At 45.5% G+C, this 21,204-nt stretch overlaps 1 protein-coding gene across 1 annotated transcript in view; it reads left to right on the forward strand.

Moving 5' to 3' along the window:
- The first annotated feature begins 10,538 nt into the window (after window positions 1-10,538).
- The window catches only part of VAMP1 (vesicle associated membrane protein 1), a 72,986-nt gene continuing 62,320 nt past the window's right edge, over window positions 10,539-21,204 (forward strand). The window contains exon 1 of the mRNA XM_069243114.1: window positions 10,539-10,639. Within this exon, the coding sequence (XP_069099215.1) occupies window positions 10,638-10,639 (2 nt within the window). The 5' untranslated portion in view covers window positions 10,539-10,637. The remainder of the gene's footprint in view (window positions 10,640-21,204) is intronic.

Here is a 21,204-nt window from a genome sequence, read left to right on the forward strand (position 1 = left end):
GTGGGTCATAATAGCTGTAGCGGAATTCCGTGGCTGCAGCGGTGTTTTGGCGGTCTTCTGCACAGCGGTAAGCGCCTTTTACTGTCAATGTTGTAATGACCCCCATGGTCACTTAACTATATAGTCATCCCGTAGAGGGCATAACAACATGAAATGAGAATGGCAGAAAGTACTGCAGTGTAACCTTATATGTAACCCCTAGAGGGTGTGCTGCCTTACACATTTTCAAGCCTAGCAGACCTACTGCAATACAAACAAGGCCAGAAAACACAAACTGCTCCCAGCAGTAAAACAAAAGTTCCAGTCATGAGAGAGCATAAAAAGACGAATGGTGGGAGAGGTTACTATTTTGCCCCCGCCCCCCCACCCCCCAACCTAGTGTGGGGACCCAGGGATGACCTAGACAGAAAGAGCGTGTTGTGCTGAAAGGATTGGTGGTGGTCCCGTTGTTGTAGGACCTCCACAGGCTATGTTATGGGCAAAATATGTTTTGAAAAAGAAATGCCCAGCAAAGTATTATGGGGCGAGTTTCTTGAGTGCAGTGAATATTGTAGTATCGGCTCTCCTGCTGTGCCAGTAGAGCTGCGTTGAGGATTTCTGGGTTTTTGTGTGTTAAATGCACCAGTTTGTATATTTTTCAACTGCTAAACTTGTTAAGTGGTACTCATGTAAAGCCCTCCTTTGATTGAGGTCTCGCCATATGAAGCTTCATACAGTCATGTAAAGCGCTCCTCCGATTGAGATTGCGCTATATGAACCTTTCTAAAAAGAATTATTAAATACATTTAAAAATAAAATAAAAAATCCAGCTTACAGCCTTTGTGTGCAGACACCACAAAGAAGCAGCAGCGTGCCCATCACAAGAATTAGGAATAAACAACATATGGCCACGCAGTGTGAGTTGGTGGGGCAAAAAAAAAAAAAGTAGTGCGCCACACTAAGGTATGTGGCCGATCATACAATAAGCCATGTAACAGGGTCAGTCTTCAAGATGGTAACAAAGCAGCCTCAAGGCGGAACAAACGTAAAGCATTTACCTATGAAATCAAGGGGATTTTGAAAGGCAGGCCAAGGAACGAATGAAAGTGATGGGAGTGTTGCAAGCCCACAGATGTAGATTACAACATGTCGAGAGACAGCGCTTGTGCGATGCCTAGGCTTCACCTAAAAGTGTTGGTGTCTCGTCTACTGGATGAGAGAGTGTATAGTAAGCATGCACTATTCCTACATGACTCTTAACCTTTGTGAGCTGACAAAGGTATCTTGCTTGGTATGGAAGGAGGGATGAAGAACATGGCAGGGCATTTCTGAACGAGTGTGTGTATCTGCACGTGAGTGTCTGTGTATAAGTATGAGTGTTTTTTAGAATCCCTAAAACCAGTTCTTATTGGGGAAAAAGAAGGCTCATGAAGAATTTCAAAGCATATTTTCAGTGGACTCGTACTGCCTAAACACGGATACCTGGGAGAATAAATATCTGCATTTCGCTAGATTGTGAATCTGGAGGGGCATCTACTTGAAGGTGGAATGGATGGTCTGGAACCAAAAGCAGGTAGTTATTGCTGAAGGCCATATGCAGCTATGTGGAAAGTGTTATTGTTGCATGGTACTTAGTGGGTCATGGACCGCAAAAACAAGGCAGTCACTAATGTATATGAAATCACTATATGTGTTACCAAGACTACCATTTATTTTGGTGTTTTTTCTCTCTCTAAATGTTCTTATTTATTTCTAGCAACTTGTGTAGTAACACTGCCTCATTTAGGTATTTTTGCTTAGCTCTTTGCCAACATGGTTCACCGTCTAGCAGCTCACATGCTTGGGGCTTTTTAAGGCTGTTATTCATTATTGTTCCATAAGACGTAACGCTATTACTTAATATTATGTTAGCATATGTTTTCATCCTGTATGCCCCATTCCATATTGAACACCACAGTAAAAGGCAATTTTTCATTTGTGTATCCCAGACTCATGAAGGCACTGCACACACTTAGTACATCTGGAAGACCTATCCTGACAGTAGTGATGCAGAAGTCGTATTGATACTCCACACAATAAAATATTTTATGAGCAGCCCTCAATTTGTGAGCAGCCTCTCCAGTGTCACCTCATCAACTTCTCCCAGAATGTAAAATAGAGCATAATCAAAGATAGAATTACAGAATGAAAAACACAGAACTATGTTAAAGGGAAAGAGTGTATCTACAATACTGATCAAAGTCATACTTCTCCAACACCCTGGAGTATATACATTTACATATCCGTCTCATAAAATAACCAGCTCCAGGACAGTACATTCACATATGTAATTACCTACTCTTTTTGGTCTTAACAATATTCCTCCCAAACCTTTCCTTGATTCAATCCAAGGCGTCCCCTTCCATCCCTTAACCACCTCACTGGCCTTCATCATGGTACTACTTATTGAGCTTCAGGAGAATTGCCAGCATTGCCATCATTCTCACCACTTCCAATGCAATCAGTCTCTGATCTTCAATTTCCACCTTCATCATTGCTACCATCAATACAACCATCCTCTTCGTCCATCCACCACTAAAGCCTTTTACTTTCAAACTCCTTTTACTCCCTTCCATACTCATGCCTGCTTAGTGCCAAACCACTTGTATGCTATACCTTGCCACCACTTAAAGCAGAAATGCTCATTATTTTCTCCACTTCTATACTGTCCCGTGAACTTGATTTCACACTTCTAAACTTTTTCTTCTATCTTCACATGGATCTATGGGCCAATCCTCAAAACCACATCTTTCACGTGTGTTTGTTTTTTTGTCATAATATTCCTTGTAGGTTCTTTGAACGTCAGCATTCTTCCTAACTTCTGGGTTTATTCATCCACCCCCCGATAAACTCTCTCTAGTGTCCTACCTCTAATTACTTCAGGGACCATGAGCAGGGACTTTACTGAGAGTAATTATGTATACCTCCAGGGCCTTCCTCGCCTACAATACACAACTCGGCTTACAGTAGTCGGCCAACTGCATTACCCCTTTAATCACCCGATTAGGTCTCCCCTCTCCTCCTCCCGAGTGATAGACTGATGTGGTTTTCTGCAGCATACTATTCATTTCCAAGGATCCTTCAGCGCACGCGCATTTCATTTGCACCCAGTTGTCACTTTCAGTGCCTTTCGTAACCCCTCACTTTGAGAAACCGTGTCTAAAAACTTGGGGATCGCTGTTGCGATAAGCTTTCTTTACAATTTTCACCTTGAGCTACTATGAGAATTGATCGACCAAGACTATTAAGTATCGTGCTTCTGTGTAGCATCTTGGCACCCATTGGCTAGACTTTTGGGTGCTTGTTTTATGCCAGAACAAGAGGGGGCAAGCAACGTAGAGAGAAGGCTGGGTGTGTGAACTGAGCAATCAACAAAGGTAGAGATGCAGAAAGGACAAGCAGCAACGCCGGAAGTGGATGGGGTCAGAGCAAGTAACAATGCGAGAGTGGGAGAAGGGAAGGGAGTACGCTTAAAAGGAAAAAAATACCTGTGAAAGCAGCGAGCAGTATAAAGACACTGGGAACAGGAACCAGTACTTGGGCCATGCTCCAGGTTACTGAAAAACACTTGAAGAGGACACGAACCAGCACTAGCTGACCAAAGAGAAGCAAGGAAATGAAAGTAGTGATGAAGGCAACCAATAGTAAGCAATCAGTGGGCACTATGCCACCTAAGTAAACAAAATATCCTGCAAGCGACAGCACGTGCTATCTCAGGCAAGACCTAAAGTATATGGTAAAGGGTGACTGTGGTGGGTGTGGGAGAGGCAGACTGTCACGTAGGGGAAGTTGCCCACCAAACATATTGAAGGGCATAAAACAACAGAGTGCTCCCCAAAACATGTGTGTCCTGTCTGAGGGGGAAAGAGCCTATGCCATGCAGGGCCTTTACCCAGCAGTCTTTACCGTACAAGTTAGGTTTTTTTTTTTTTCTTTTTGTAAAATATTTTTTATGTTATTTAAAAAAGTGATGCCAGGGCTTCGTATGGGTAGAGTAAAGATAAGTAAGAGTGAATATAGGCTTGAGGGGCAGAAGAGGTTAACGGAAGTGAACTGACATCAGGACTGAATGTGGGTAGAGGTAAAGGGAGGTGGTGCGATTTGAGAGTTAGGCGGTTGGAAGTGGTAAAGAGGGGGTGAGTTGAGGGCTTGGACTAGTAAAGGTGAGGGGAGGAGAGAGTGACTTAAGGGCCACGGGGTGGGTAGAGGTGAAGTGAGGGTGACTTGAGGATTCAGGGATGGGTAGAGGTAAAGGGTGGTGAGGGTGACTGAGGGTTTGCTGGTTGGTAGAGGTAAAGGAACGCAAGGGTGATGAGGTTTTTGGGATGGGTAGAGGTAAAGGGAGGTGATGGTGACTTGAGGACTGAGGGGTAGGTAGATGTAAAGGGAGGTGAAGGTGACTTAAGGGTTCAAGGCTGGGTAGAGTTAAGCAGAGGTGAGGGTGACTTGAGGGCTCAGTGGTGGGTTAAGTGAAGGGAGGCGAGGGTGATGGGAGTTCAGGGTTATGTAGAGGTAAAGGGAGGTGGGGTGACTTGATTGCTCAGAGGTGGGCAGAGGTAAAAGAAGGTGAGGGTGAGGATATGGTATGGCCTGTCATTGTACGGTACAGTATAATATGGTATGGCCTGTTGATTTATGGTATGGTCTGTTAGTGTATGGTATGTTTTGGTGTGGCTTGTGGTTGTATAGTATGGTTTAATCTGGTATAATATGCATGGACGGTCATTGTATTGTAGGCTACGGTATGGACTGTTATAAAATAGTGTGGTACGTTATATGTGGTTTGATATTGTGTAATATGGTTTGTTGTTGTACAGTATGGTATGGACTTTTGTTAATGTATGTTGTGTTATTGTGGTGTACAAGCTATGAACCTCTATCAGCATGTGTACACATGCATTTAGGTAACCACCAGTATCACCAGTGGGTGCAGTTTAAAAAGATGGAACTCGTGTTGGCTTTTCCAAGTTGGGAAGGAGGGCAGCATTGCACAGCATGCGATCAAAACGAAGGGAAATCCTAAACAAATGCACCCTTAATGAATGCTACAACGTGTACATTTCTTAAAATGTAATAAATGATGTTGTTATACTGCTTGGAAAATTCTGGCCTTCGAAAAGCGACTGACTGGAAAATGAAGAGTGAAAAATCTGGAAAGCGAACAATGAGCAAGGAGTGGGCCCAAAATGAAAAATCTAAAACGAAGTGGCATAAAAACTGCTAAAACGCGAGCTAGATTGACATGAGTGTGTAAGCAGAACAGACAATCAATGAGTACTCACAAAAAGCACCACAATCTGAGCACGAGCAGCGAAGAAGAACACCAATTGAGAAATCAATCAGTAATTGTTCCATGCTTCAGAGAAGAAAAAAAATACAGGGAGACAAAGTGAAAATAAGATTCATACCACGCCCACCTTCCAATAGAAAGGAAGAAAATAAGACTGACAATTAAGCTAACCAATGGTAAGTAATGAGCAGCCTAAAATACGCTTTTTTTTTAAATATATGTTTTTTATTTATGTAGCAACAATACATCATTGCAAGCGGCAGTGCAATAGCGCTGTCTCAGGCGAGTCCTACCGAGCATTGGGCAAAGCCAGTTCATCTGCTTGCATGTAATATACAAAATGAACACAGGGTGGCACCATTATTCCATACCTTTCAAATTGTGAACCCAATACTCTGCCACACCTGCAACGTAATGTAAAAGAAAACTCTGTGCTTTGGCTGTAGTGGTACCATCATCATCATAACACTATGCAGCTCTTTTGAGCCATAAAGTCATAAAAATACACAGAACATTTAAACTAAACAAATAAAATACAGAGGTCCTGAGATTAAAAACAGACCTCAATATCCAGAGTGTACCCTCATAGTACTTATTACAAAATTTAAAACAGCATATATATAACCCTTACATTACCCAACTGGCGCAATTTCTAATGGACGTAATATTGGGCATAAAAACTCTTCTTTGAACAGAATAAAAAGAACAAAACAGTACAAAATGCAATGTGCTTTGTTCTGCTGACAATTCACAGTGACAAGGCGGGAGAGCTGGAAACCAGGTGCTTTTTGGTTATAATTTTAAAAAATGAACTGATGTAAGGCGACCCTTGTCTATAAAAATGTATGACTTTCTTTGGGCATAAGCTGTAAGTATAGTTCCGGGTGCGCTGAGACACCATAAGGACTGCTGGTGGTCACGCCACATGTGGAATCACCCCGCGCCATACCAGTGTATTGTTTGAAGAGTTCTTTGGTTTTTCTACAGGAGATGGAGACTAAACAGTAGAGGTTGTTATAAAAAGCTGGAGTGCAGAGACTTTGACAACTTGTTTTGATATACTTTAGCCAGGGAATGCCTTGATTCTTATCAAGGGTCATACAATCCCTTGTAATAGTTCTACATAGCTGTGCCTCAGGGTTTCTCCATATCCTAGCCCAGAGCAGCAAGGGCTGCAGCTTAATACAATCTTCTGTGTTAGAGAGCCCAACCTCTTCATGACAGGGAATGGCTGAGGTAGGCTGCGGGTCTGCCAGCAACCTTCTTAAAGACTTGTTTTCGATTCCTTGCAGTGCTTTACAATTCACATGGCCCCATACTCCAGCCCCAAACGCGGCTACCAGCATGCATTTGATTTTGAAAAAATAGAGTATTTCTCTCACCAGCTTGTGGCCCAACCACTTAGAGAATCTGAAAACAGCATCTATTGTCCGTTGAAACTGTATCACTCTCACATTAAGTAAAAACTTCCATTTGAGGTCTACGTCGAACAAGATCCTGAGGTAAGTAAAATGGGGGTTTTTCAAAATGTCCTCACCCCTGAGTAAAGATTTTTTGGTCTTTGAAATCTGTAGGCCGCACTTCATCACAAAGGATGTGGTGCGATTAGTTCTAAGGCCTAAGCTAACCATAAAATTATTAAAAGCCCCTAAAAGAACCTGAAGGGCATTGGCTGTTCAAGCAATGGGAACAGCATCAACTGCGTAAAGCAGAAGAGGAATTTCTCTGGAATTCACATTAGGGATGTTTTTTCCAGCCCTAGTCAGGTATTTCCCCCAAGGAGTCAATATAAATAAAAAAGGGGCCAGGATGCAACCTTGTCTGACCCCAATGAGTGACGGAAATTCTTCTGTAAGATCCCCTCCATTGCTGTAGCAGACTCTAGCTGTCGTCTGACCATGGTGCCTACTAAGGAGGGAAACAATGTCCCAGTCAATACCCATTTCAGCATGGAGGACCATAGCTTTGAAAGGTCTGCTGTATCAAAGGCACATGTTAGGTCCATAAAAGCTGTGATAGTATGGAACTCATTAGCGCTGCCAACAGACGATACAGCTGTCTGCAGCCTGGAGCTAAAAAGAGGACTTAGCCGCTGGCTGCAGGGTGGGATGGGCACTGTATGAACTGCTCTTGCTGCTACTGGATCTGTCTTTATTGGTTGCATTTCGCACAGGCTTCTGTTGACTGCACCAAGCAAGGCTCAAGAAGCATTGGTCTGTGCAAAGTTTTACTTCTGACTGAAGTTTCATGTAGTTGTTGATTGTTCGACAACATAGTGTTTCAGAGCTCGCTGCTTTCCTTCCTGTTAGTTCGGGCGACTCTGCATGTGTTTTTCTCCAGAGCACCGCTAGCTATATCACGCCTGTAACTCAAGAACATGGTGTATGCCAATGTAAACATTGCCGCTCATCAGTGAAATGGAACGGTATGGAAAACTGCACCTTCGTACAAAAGCAGCATTACTAATTATGATAGACAAATGTGCCTATGCCATGCGTGTGAAAATAAATCTGGCCCAATCACAGGCGATTTAGTACAAACTGTAGAAAGTAGTGAAATGTTTCTCACGATTGTGATAAACTAGATCCTAATCAGACAAGCACTGTTCTACTGTGGTAACCACATTTGCAACCTGATAGCCATTTGGGCTAGCTGATATGCGGCTGGGCCCTATCAACCTGAAGGGGTAACATGCCCGATTCATATCTGAAATACATGACAATACCCCTGTCGCATTAAATACAACATATTGTTTATGCAAACGAAGCACTATTATGTCACAGTTTTGTGAGTGTGAATTAATCACATGTATCTATTTAACAAAAATGTTACTTGTTTGTTTGCACCAAGTTATTGTGAATGGACATATAATTCACATATATTCTTCACAACAAAATATTTCACATAAACAACATTAAACACCAAGAAATACAATGGTTTTAAAACCTTATGACACAATATTGTTGTTCTATAGTGAACACACCCTTTCACCATAGAGAGTGGTTAACAAAGTTATTGGTTATGTGAGAAAAGAGAAAGAATTCAGAAACGTAAACATTGTCCAAGGACCCCAATCTTATTTGTACTTTAGTCCTGTTAAATGTTGGGCATCACTAGTTTTTTTAATGAATAAAGGAAAATTCTGAATAAAACCTTCAAGCAGGGGACCTATGGGTGGGAGCTAGTTGGATGTCCATTCAATTACAAGGGCTCCTGATCAGAAATGTAATTTTTTGATTTGGTCCTTGTGCATGTGCTCGTCTGTTGATGCGGTGCGTTTCAGACCCATGGGACATTTACAGGGTCTTCATCAGGACTAGCAATCCATTCATGCATTTCATGCCAAAGCTTGGGCTATGCGTTTTAAAAGATTTATTTGTGAAAATGAATATATTTAATTAAGCTGAAGGAATTCTCTATTAACACATCTGTAGCTGTGAGTGCTCACAGTTCTCTATTAACACATCTGTAGCTGTGAGTGCTCACAGTTCTCTATTAACACATCTGTAGCTGTGAGTGCTCACAGTTCTCTATTAACACACCTGTAGCTGTGAGTGCTCATAATTCTCTATTAACACATCTGTAGCTGTGAGTGCTCACAGTTCTCTATTAACACACCTGTAGCTGTGAGTGCTCACAGTTCTCTGTTAACACATCTGTAGCTGTGAGTGCTCACAGTTCTCTATTAACACATCTGTAGCTGTGAGTGCTCACAGTTCTCTATTAACACATCTGTAGCTGTGAGTGCTCACAGTTCTCTATTAACACACCTGTAGCTGTGAGTGCTCACAGTTCTCTATTAACACATCTGTAGCTGTGAGTGCTCACAGTTCTCTATTAACACACCTGTAGCTGTGAGTGCTCACAGTTCTCTATTAACACATCTGTAGCTGTGAGTGCTCACAGTTCTCTATTAACACATCTGTAGCTGTGAGTGCTCACAGTTCTCTATTAACACATCTGTAGCTGTGAGTGCTCACAGTTCTCTATTAACACATCTGTAGCTGTGAGTGCTCACAGTTCTCTATTAACACATCTGTAGCTGTGAGTGCTCACAGTTCTCTATTAACACACCTGTAGCTGTGAGTGCTCATAATTCTCGATTAACACATCTGTAGCTGTGAGTGCTCACAGTTCTCTATTAACACATCTGTAGCTGTGAGTGCTCACAGTTCTCTATTAACACATCTGTAGCTGTGAGTGCTCACATGGGTGTAGAGTGGCCTCCTGTACATTAGTGCCCTGATGCTGAAGTGCCTGGGTGCAGCTCCAGTGTGGGCAGCATGCTCACAGTCCAATTGAGTAGGTGGAGTTCTAGCCGCTTGGGTGGGATGTGCTGTGCTAAGCTGAGCATGACAGGTACTGGGAAACTGTTTTGCATCACTAACTTGCGAGTATTTTGAAGGTGATTCACACCTTTCATAGCTTTGTGTGTAAATTGTCACATTTCGCTCACAAACGTGTAAAGTCCCGATTTTCATGCGAAAGTCCAAGCATGTGGAAATGTGAATACCTTATTTACTTCGTTTCTGTGAAAATGTTTGCAAAACTTGCAAGACTTAAACTTTGCAACTTCCCAGGCGTTTTAATATGAGTCTCCGCCTTTTCCAAATAATCTCTCATCACAACTTTAAAAAGTAGACTTCTATCAAACATCCGTGTTCGCTCGTTTCTGCTCCCGACCTGTCCAGGAGGATGGTGTCTCGTCCTGCTAGATGAGAGGCACTAATGCAGCCCAGCAGGTTACACACAAAGCCCTGGAGTGGCTGCATTATTCCCCTGAGCTGTCTAATGGGGATTTAAACCCTTGTCTGCGTTTTATGTACCTTCGTGTGCGATGGCCACAATAACTGGATCTGTGCGCGCGACTTGAAGGTGATACACATATCTCTGGAGCAGATACAATAACACACTGAGCTATGCTGGTAGCATCATGTACTACCAACAGATGTTATATGCGCATGTAACCCCCGGCTTACTGTAGCCCCCGACCTGAATTCGTTATAAAATTCTCTGCAGCAGGCGAGGTAAGAACTGACTACGATGGAAGACCGTGACCGGCAGATGCCACGCCGATATCTGCAGTTTTGCTCACACTCTGCATTTACCTCCTGGGCTATTTTACTGGGGTTGGGACATGAGGCTAACCGCAGATCCCTGCAGAGGGAGCATTACTTCCTTGAGCCAGCAGAGGGCGCTCTTCGGTATGAATCTGAATGCGCCTGTCAGTGATCTGTAGGGAGGGGGGTAGGAGGCGCGCGCACGATGCCGAGCCGCAGTAAGACGGGCACGAGCTCAGCATCCTGCAGCATCAGCACCAGCTTCAGCCATGTGAGTGAGGGGGTGCTGCAGCGCGAGGGGGAGGGCGGGGGGAGGTGCACTTTGGGAGAGGGACATATGGGGGGTGCAGCAAACAGGGGCCGGGGCGTGCTGCAATGCATCAAGGGTGGAAGAGGGGTGCGGGGTGGGAGAGGGAAGGGCCGCGGCGCGAGGGGTGGTGCAGCGAGGGGGAAGTGCAGCGTCAGCGGGTAGGTGAAGCCGGAATGGTGCACTGCAGCACGAGGGATAATACTGTGCAGCGAGGAGGGTGGTGAGGTATTGCGGGTGGACGGCGAGGGTAAGGAGTGCAGTGCACCGTTGGGGCGGAGGGAGGCTCAGCAATGTCGAGAGGCCTAATGCAGTGACCTACTGCAGGGAGCAGCAGTGCAGCAAGGTCGTTCGGTTGAGCAAAGTGACCGGACACCGTACAACGAGGGGCGCAGCGGCGCCTAGAGACGGGGCAGTGGGAGCTACGGTGGAGAAGGGGTAGACGATGAGACAGCGGGTTGCAGTGCACTGCTCCAAGAGATGCAGCGTGGTGAAGGGTAGTGGTGTGTTCGAGCAAGGGCACCAGGCGGAAGTGGGACAGAGCACTGGTAGGAGCAGTGCACGGAGAGATGTGTAGTGAGGGAAAGGTAATAGATCCTGTTGCAGAGGAGGATGTGGGCAGTTTAGTAAGGGGGTGGCAAATGTGAAGGGCAGTTGCAGTGTTCGGATGTTGCAGTGCCACAAAGTGGGTATACAGTGCAGCAAGGGCCATGCAGTGTGATAAGGGGGAGATCTGTACATCCAGGAGGGACAGTGGAGCAGTAGAGTACAGCAGAGGGGTACAGTACAGCACAGGAGAGGTTTTACAGTGCACCGAAGCTTCTGAGAGATGCAGTGCAGCAGTGCAGTGAGAGTGCTTTACAGCAGGGGTGAGGTTTGCAATTGATTGGGGTGCAGATGAGGCGGGCTAGGTGCAGTGCACGAGAAGTAACTGGTGCATTGCAGCAAAAAAGTAAAATGCAGTAAATTATAAGGGAAAGCAGTGCAGCAAAGGTGGGTGGCCTTAGCAAGGTGCAGTGCGGGAAGTGTACGGTGCAGCAAGCGGCGGGGGTGCGGTGCTGCATGGGAGAGGCCTGCACTGAATCAAATGGAGGGTGTGCGGTGCACTGATGGGGTGCAGTGTAGCAACGGGGACGGGCAGAGCAACAAGAGGGGGCGCAGTGCCATGGGAGAGTGCAGTTCAGCAAGGGAAACGGAGTGCAGTGGATGACAGACGGCGACAGCGTAGTAAGGGCGAATGGTGTAGATCATCAAGAGGATGGTTTGTAGTGCAAAAGAAAGTGCAAACTGGGACAGTGCTGCACTGGTAGGTGCATTGCAGCAAGACGGGGTGACGCAGCGGGGCCTGAAGCAACTGGAGCCCTCCGGTGTGTTAGTGGGCAATACAGAGATGGGTGCAGTGTGGCAGTAAAGGCCCCACTGGAAACAGAGCTGCAACGGGAGAGTGCAGTCATGAGAAGTAATGCAGTGCAGCAAGAGCGTGCAGTAATGATAAGTAATGCAGTGCAGCAAGAGCGTGCAGTAATGAGAAGTAATGCAGTGCAGCAGGAGCGTGCAGTAATGAGAAGTAACGCAGTGCAGCACGAGCGTGCAGTAATGAGAAGTAATGCAGTGCAGAAAGAGAGTGCAGTAATGATAAGTAATGCAGTGCAGCAGGAGCGTGCAGTAATGAGAAGTAACGCAGTGCAGCACGAGCGTGCAGCAATGAGAAGCAATGCAGTGCAGCAATGAGAAGCAATGCAGTGCAGCACGAGTGTGCAGTAATGAGAAGCAATGCAGTGCAGCACGAGCGTGCAGTAATGAGAAGTAATGCAGTGCGTAAAGAGTGCAGTAATGAGAAGTAATGCAGTGCAGCACGAGTGTGCAGTAATGAGAAGTAATGCAGTGCAGCACGAGCGTCCAGTAATGAGAAGTAATGCAGTGCAGCAATGAGAAGCAATGCAGTGCAGCACGAGCGTGCAGTAATGAGAAGTAATGCAGTGCAGAAAGAGAGTGCAGACAGGCACTCTGGAGGGCAGTGTACCGAGAGTGGTCCGGGTAAGGCGGTCGTGACAGCAAGGGGTGGAGATGCAGTGCAGAGCCGGAGTTTGCAGTGCCGAACCGGAGATTGGCAAGGGAGAGGGATGCAGCTCATTAAGGGTGAAAGGGTGGGCTGCCATCGCGCCCGATGGTGGTAGGGGGGACCCAGGGGGCGAAGGCTGCGATGATGTGAGTGTGCAGTGCAGCAGTTGTGATGCAGTGCTATGAAGGAGATGGGAAACAGTGCAGCTGAGGGGATAACCATGGAGTGTAATTGGGCGCAGTACAGCGCCAAGAGGTCATGCAGTGTAGCAATTGAAATGCAGTGCTACAAGGGGGATGAAGAGCAGTGCAGGTGAGGGATTAAACAGGGAGTTGCAGTGCAGCAGGGGCTGAAGCACCGATGCAGCAGGATGGATGGACAGCAGTGCAGGAGAGAGGTGTGGTGGAGCAAAGAGGGGTGAAGGGATGACTGGGGTCTATTGCACCTGGAACCATTAATTGGGGGTCAAGTTGTGCAACAAAAAGGGGGTGAAGTCACAAGGGGTGAAGTCATAAAAAGCAGTCTAACAGTCAACTTATACCTTATTTTTTAAAGAAACCCTTTCATAAAGAAATTGGCACGAAGGAGAAATGTTAAAGCAAATATGTCCTGGCTTAATTAGTTGCAAATGCTGCATTTAAAAACATATGGGGTTAAAGCACCTGTGCCGAGGGCTTTGTCCGGCCAGTAAATCACAGGGAATACTAATGTTAAGATAACTCTGGCAGTTAAAGCACTTGCTGGGGAGATCTGTTTTCCCTTGTCCCAGGTTTGACCCATAAAGTAGAATAGAAGGTTAATGCGTCTCTTGCAATCACATGGGGCAACATGCGGGTGACAGATTATTATGTTGGGTGGACTGGTAAGTGGTCACTGGCTCTGACACACAGCTCAGTTCATTACTTGCAGTTCCTAAAGTGCAACCTTTCAGGCATAGCACAGTCAGCGGTGAACCAGCACCAAGGACCAGCATGCAAACTGCAAGACCTTCTATTATAAGGCTGCTAAAAAGGGGGGGTGTTGGTAGGAATAAAGGACAGCACAAAGCTCTGTCTTGTGTTTTAAATCTGACTTTGTGTTTCTCCTGGCCATATGCTCTTACCAGAGTAAAGATGACGTGTGACTCCTACACCTTGGAACCCTCTCTGTCTGACGGAAGGTCCTGGACATTGATTTACACTACACAGTTGTATGATTTATTGTCAGTGTGTGATGCATGCGTGTGATGTAGAGCACTCTGGCACATTGCAGTGGGAGGAATAGTGCTATAAGAGCATGAAATAATAGAATAGCAAGTACTATTTAAATCCTTATTGGTGTAAATACAGACACTGATACACATGGCATTCTTACACACAGGAGTGCACAGAGTCAAAAAACATGACTCCAAATCTCTTAAATACTTAAGTTTCTCATAAGTACCTGTGAAGTGATAACAAGCTGTGCCTTTATTTTCCCATTGCCTTGGCATCTGGGTGTGAGGATGCTGAGAGCCCCCAGCTAGGATTCTAATCCAACAAAAGGTGGGCTGAGGGCTCCTCAAATTGCCCTTTGCTTTGGGCCCAAGCTGGAAGAGAAAATAAAAATTCCCCTCACTCTCTGCGCGTTACTGCTCCAAGCAGACAAGGTGCGGGCGCTGCTTAAATGTGTCCAGGTAAACTACACTGGGACCGACCCAACATATTTCACTGGGGCTCGAGGGATCCCTGATCCTGCTGAATAACAGCTGTTAGATCAGGGATCCGGCTAGTTCCTCTTCACTCCAGCACTGGGAGAAGGAGCAGTGTAGCTAGAGGATGGGCACTGAACAGCGGGTAGCACACTGCAATGCATGGTGGGGGATGATGTGTAGCGTAGCAAAGGCGTGGTATGTGTGAGACGTAACTCAAGGGGAAGTTGTGCAGCAACAGATGGTGCAGAATTGCAGTGTGACATAGGAGGGGGGTTCCAATGAAGAACAGCAGTGGAAGTTGTAATGCCACAAGGGCATACAAGTGGTGAAAGGGCAGTGCTCGGTGCTTCATTTGTAAATAAAAAGGTTCCGGTGCCCAAAGCCCTTATGTTAAATACGCAGCTGCTGCAATTAAATATGCGAACACGGAATACTGAGGTAGCGTAATCCTGAAGTAATCTCGGGCCTCTTCAATCCATATAAAAACCACTCCCTGTCCCTTCGGCTCACTCTTGCAGCTTTCCACTTTCTCCCTTTGTAGCGCTTTTTCGTTTTCCCTTGCTCCGTCTTTCCCATATTTGTCTTTTGCTCGCAGCGAATGCTTGAGGCAGAAGAATAAGCGCTGGCACTAAAAAATAAGTCCCGGTGTTTAGCACCTTAAACAACAAGCACAAATTAAGCACTGGCAGTGCTTAATTTGTAAATAAAAAGGTGCCGGTACCCAAAGCCCTCCTCTTAAACACGGTCCTGCTTCAAATAAATGTGGGAACACGGAATACAGAGGCAGCGTAATCCTGAAGCCATCTAGGCCTCTTCAATCCATTTAAATCCTCTCCCTGCCCTTTCAGCTCACATTTGCAGCTCTCTGCTTTCTCCCATTGTGACGCTTTTTCGTTTTTCCCTTCATACGTCTTTCCCATGTGTGTCTTTTGCTCGCAGCAAATTCTTGAGGCAGAAGAATAAGCGCTGGCTCTCAAAAATGAGTGCCGGTGCTCAGCACCGGAAACAACAAGCACAAATTAAGCACTGTGAAAAGGATAGGAGAGGAGTTCAGCAGAGGATGGAATACAGATCTGTATGACAAGAGAGTGGGAGTAGTGAAGTAAAGTGTCGGGGTGCAATGCAGCGTGCGGAGATAGCGAATGCAGGGGGGGAGTGCAACACAGCAAAGGAGAGAGCTTGCCAACGTGCGACTGAATGAAGCATGACGGGGTGCGTGTTCTGCTGCATGTAGGAGGAGTCTGGAGGTGCAATGCAACAAGGTGCGGGCCGGGCATTGGAGTGAGTTGTGAGTGCGATGCAGCTGTGGCGAGGGGGCCGTGGCGCAGGTGGCAAAGATGCAGTGCAGCACGGGGCAGAACGTGCGCTGCGCGAGAGCAAGGAGCTCCGTTTAGTAAGGGGAAAGAGGTGCAGTGCAGCACGGGGCAGAACGTGCGCTGCGCGAGAGCAAGGAGCTCCGTTTAGTAAGGGAAAAAAGAGGTGCAGTCCAGCAGAGAGTAAGGCAGCCGGACAGCAAGGATTTAGGGAGCAGGAAGCAGTAAGGCTGGTCATAGATGGCAGGGATTATGAGATCATTTTCAGGGGTGCTTTTCTGTAGCTTGTAATCCACACTAAGGGCCAGATGTAGCAAAGGTTTTCCCCCATTCTGTGTCTATGGGAAAAAGTGTTCGTACATATGGCCCTAAATTACTAAATGTGGGATTTATAAAATTGCAACGTCATCAAACAAAAACAGAACTGACCAAAAACACTACTTTCTACAACTGGAGTGCTGTAGGCCCCGATACAAGTCCACCTGCTGCACTAATGATGGTTGCAGCGCTGACAAGCAGGCTAGCTCCTTCTGTTCGTTCACTGTTTTCCACCACGCCTGACCATCACTTGAATCTTAAAACAAGCTCTGTCCCTTTCTGGAAAACAATAAGCTCCCACTCACATTTGTCAGCAAAAGTGCCACCTGCCCTAATGCTAGCAAGAACAGTGAGCCCCCACACCTATTTTGTAAAGCAAAACATCCATAACTGTGATGCAGTGGACCCCACAAATCTCTGGGAAAAAGTGTTACTGCACCTGCTTCACTAATGATAGCTACTGCCTTGCGAAGCAAGCTGTCTCCTCTATCCTTTGTTAACAACATGGGTCCCATCTCACACAATCACCCATCCTCCCATCTAGCACCACAGCTCTCCCTCCCATCTCTCATCTTCTCCGCCGTGTTTCTCTGATGCCCAAATTAAGGATCGTGATTTGCTTTATTTTTCCCCTCCCTTCGGCTATTGCTTCGAGGTCCAAAGCAACTCTGGCACAGCAAGTATGCCCTGGGCCTCTATTGCAAGCAAGGAAAGACTGAAACAGCCACAATTCTGCAACTGCAGCACCAATTATACCTACAGATGTTAAGCGTCATAAAAAGTCAAGTCACTATTCCTCACTATGAATCAGGGTAGGATTATTTGACTCTGGTCACACATAGACATCTGCAGTGACCGCAGTAGCCAACTGAGGTTTCATAACGTAAAAGAGTATGTTTCCCTTTGATTAGTTTAACTTGCATTTATTTGTTATTTGAAGTGTCTGCATGTTATTTTGTATGGAGTTATATGAAGATGAAAGAAACAATAAAAAGGGAAATATTTTTTTCTTTTGAGATATCTTTGACCCAGACTTTACACTCACTGACCCTGCATGGCACTCGGTAGTACAGTTTGCACACTCTTTTATGCACTTTAAGTGCTACATGTAAATGAAGTCAGCCAGGAAACCGCTAGTCCTGCTTCTAGGCTATCTTCTTTACAAGTATTTGCAGACTCATTTGCCCCCTCTCTCCAGGGAAGGCATTCACGGACCCCCAGGAGGTCGCATCACACAGTTTGAAGACCTCTGGTGTATGCAAACAGCGGCCACCTCAATCAGGGTCGGACTGGTCTATAGGGACTGAAGGACTGGCCTCACAGGTCAGTTATTGGGACATATTATGTGGCTGTTTATGGGCCTTTTTTATGGTCTGCTGTGCTGGTTTTCTGCAGTTGAGTTCCATGATATGAAAACAAACATCGCCTGCAGCAAGCACCAATCCATGCAGGGGCGTAGCTTGGTCAGTAAGATTGGGGGAGGGGTGATATTCAGATTTTTCCAACAATCTTGCTTCCATATAACATTTAAATACATTATACCACAAGCAGGGTGCATGAGAGGGTCCTAAGTGGTAATGGAAAGGGAGAGGTATGCAGATTGGTAGGAGAGAAAACACAATATTTTGCAAAATAACCAATATTTTCAGTGACTTTCAGAACACAGAGGATGAGAGTAATTGTGTGATTTTGTCTGTTTGTAAAAATGCTCAGTGTAATCTGACAGACATCTCACCATACCTGATTGAAAGCAGCTTTACCCAACTATTTATCTGAAAATACATTTATTATAGGTGTGTAACACCCCAAACACCCCTCCTGGAGCTACACCCCTGAATCCATGCAATCATCCATGCCTTGCAAACCAGTTATACAGCTTGTCTTTAATTTACAAGTTCAAAACTGCCCCAATTTTGGGAACTGGGCCACGCTTTTAGCTATTTCATTTACCAGTAGGGCCACTTTAAAGTTGGTGCCTGGGCATATCTTCCTTCCCAGTCCCACCCTGCCCTCAGTGAGGCATGGCATTGTTTCTGTTATGGCTAGGTTGGCAAATAAAGGCTGTTTCATGAGCCTAATTGGCCAGTGCGGTTAACAAGCAGTTAAGGCCAGGCATCCGGAATAGTTAAGACTGTCTGAAAAGAGGCTTTGGTGATGGGGTGCAGCTATCAATGGTGCTGCAGGTACAGTGGTGCGAGAGCACATAGGGGAGAGGGGCCCAATGCCTCCCTAACCTTTATGGCTTTCCCTTGCACAAGGGGCCTGGGGAGAAGGGCTCTCTTTGCATGCATGACGGCAGCCTTTGTAAAGTACTAGAAAGGGTATATAAAGGAACGACTTTTCTGGAGAGCAAGGGTTCACAGGGCAGTGGACTTCAAACTTTTTACTGCGGTGATCTGCCTCCCCTGTTAAAAAAAAATCACTGGGGCACCCCGAAATGACAAACATATATTTTCACAATTATTCTATAAATGCAGCAGCTCTAGAGGTACTTAACAATTAAAATATTTCAGTTATGTTCAGTAATACCTTTAAAAAGTTCAGTCAAGTCTATGGTTGCCAACATGCAATGGGCAGCCTGATTCACTGAGTGTAAAAGTATCCACAGTGTGATCTTTTATCAGAAATGGGGGATAATGTGGGGGAAGGGGGCTTTCAGAGTTAATTAAAGGCCCTCTGACATATAGTACGAGGCAGGAAATGAGTGATCAAAGAAGTTACTAATGGCCATTTGCAGCTTGATGATCCACTTGGTCAGGACTTGTCACACCCAACCCCCCAATTTGAAGTTCTCTGCTTTAGGGCACGCAGAGCCAGGTGTAGCAGCTACAAACCCTCTTGTTGTCAATGGAACAGAAAGTAGAGGAGACTCTGGGCGCCGTTTTCTTTCTGTATTTTCCAATATTTGCCCTTCCCCAAGCCCCTCTGCATCAAAATAGAGGTTAAATAGAGAACTAAGGATGAGACAACAAGTCACTTCCATGAGGCCATCAGAGGTCAAAGGGCGCGTGATCTCACTTTGGCAATCAATACCAGCGGATGAATCAACTTCCAAAGAATCCTAGCAAGGTTTTAGGGCCTGATTTAGAACTTGGCGGCTGGAATGATCCGTCACAAAAATGACAGATATCCCGTCCATTATGTTACGATTGCCATAGGACATAATGGGATCATTACACATGTTTGTGACTGAGTATTCCCCTCCGCTAAGTTCTAAATCAGGCACTTAATCTTAGATCAGCTAAGTGAACTTTCTTCTCTTACATCCTTATCCAGCTGGCAGCTGTTTACTTTTCAGTGCTTTCAGTGAAGTTGTTGACCTGCTTGTAAAGTAGTGGGCCCTAGGCCCACATACTAACTAAAATAATGACAAGGACACTCGTGTGGCATGAACACAGGGGTGCCCTACAGCACCCCTTTCCAACAAAAAAACCTCCCATTAAAAAGCCAAAGAGAGCCCCTGCTATCTAAAGCCACATCATTTCTGCTTTCCAAAGAAAAAATATGTAAAGTTAAAACGGCATATGCAAACACAACATACTACAGCGGTGTTTAATGTGCTTAAAATGTCATGATGCCATTCATAATGCAGAATAGAAACAATAGTCCATTCTCACGTAGGGTAAAAAATGAAAAACTCTCTAGATCCTTCTACTTAATACACGAAATGCAGCTTTATTCAGAAGTGAGCCAGCACTCCGCCCTCGGCAAAGATGTTTGTTTAACATGCTCTGTTTTTTATTCTTAGCAGGGCATTTTTACCATTCATCCTTCTGATAATAGATGTCCCTGAATGCTATTTGCCATATACAGAATTGCAAAATTGTAATTTATGCAGTGCTAAGTGCTCTGTAGAAAAGAAAATTATATATTTGTTAACTGAATAAACAGAGGTACAAATGAAGGTCAAGTTTAAAACGGGCATAGAAGGCAGCACCGAATAAAGGTCTGAAAAGTGCAACAGCACATCAGTTACACTAATTTTATTACACCAAGAAGTTATAGCACTATAACTCTTCCTAAATAGTGCATAGTCGCAATGTGTGCTGTGGAGTGTTACAGATGGTCAGTCAGAATTAAGGGTTTTGGGTATTAATAGGAGGTGGTTTATTACGAAGCAACTTTAGCTGATGTAATGCAATACTTTTGCAAAGTATTTTCTAGTGTTATAGTCTACACCCAATGGACTCTTAAAGCCTGCTGGCATGTGCTAATCACCTGTGGGAGAGGAAACTACTTCCACACGCCTACAAAAGATCCAGGATAATGTCCTACCAAACATGTATGATGTTTTGTGGGTTAATGACCTGATTTCTGATTATCTGTTTCCATTGTCAGACACCGTTTGGAGTGTGTGTGTTTGTGTGTGTTTGTTTGAAACATGACAAATGGGATCAGGTTCTGATGCAGATTACATTTGCCACAGGTTTAAATACGCAGTCAGTTTGCTTTGCTCTGACCCCTGTGACACCTGCAGGTAGAAAGAGCCTTAAGTCCTGGCTCTCTCATCAGCATGTTGCAGCTCCTCTGTCCTGAACAGAAGTCGGGGCCCACCGGACCTGCATGTTGCTCCTGTAGCTGTTGAAAAGGAGGTCAGTTCGTTTCCTCAGCATTTGTGACCTTCCTGGAACAGACCAATGCAACCCGATGGGGTCCTTTACGCGATCTGGCTTATTCAACAGTCAGAGCCCAGTTCTCAGCTGGTGCAGTCTGCTCAGATGACAAGGCACTTGCGACCTACCTACAGGCCGGTGCAGGTGGATCCCATGACAAGGTAGTTACAGTCCACCTCTGAGACGGTGTCGAGGGATTCCACATTGTGGACAGAGCAGATGGACCTCGCGGCATTGTAGTTGCACCCCATCTCCAGGCCAGTGCAGAGGAATATGCGTTCCTGGCAGTTGCACTCATCCTAGGCCTATCAGTCATCTTTCAGCGACATCATGTCTTCTCACACTAGCTCTATTAGTACCAAATTATGACCCACAGCAGCGATCCGTGTGGCACATGTGGAGTAGAAACATCAGTAGTCTTGTGGTGCAGTTCTCAACAGGAACCACAGAGAGAGACCAGGAGACCAATCACAGCATGGACCACTCATGGCTTTGCTCTCTCAGGCAGTCCACTTTCTCTAGGTGTCCCTCAGACCAAGAACATGCTGGGC

The sequence above is a fragment of the Pleurodeles waltl genome, chromosome 7, assembly GCF_031143425.1.
Source record: "Pleurodeles waltl isolate 20211129_DDA chromosome 7, aPleWal1.hap1.20221129, whole genome shotgun sequence".
NCBI lineage: Eukaryota > Metazoa > Chordata > Amphibia > Caudata > Salamandridae > Pleurodeles > Pleurodeles waltl.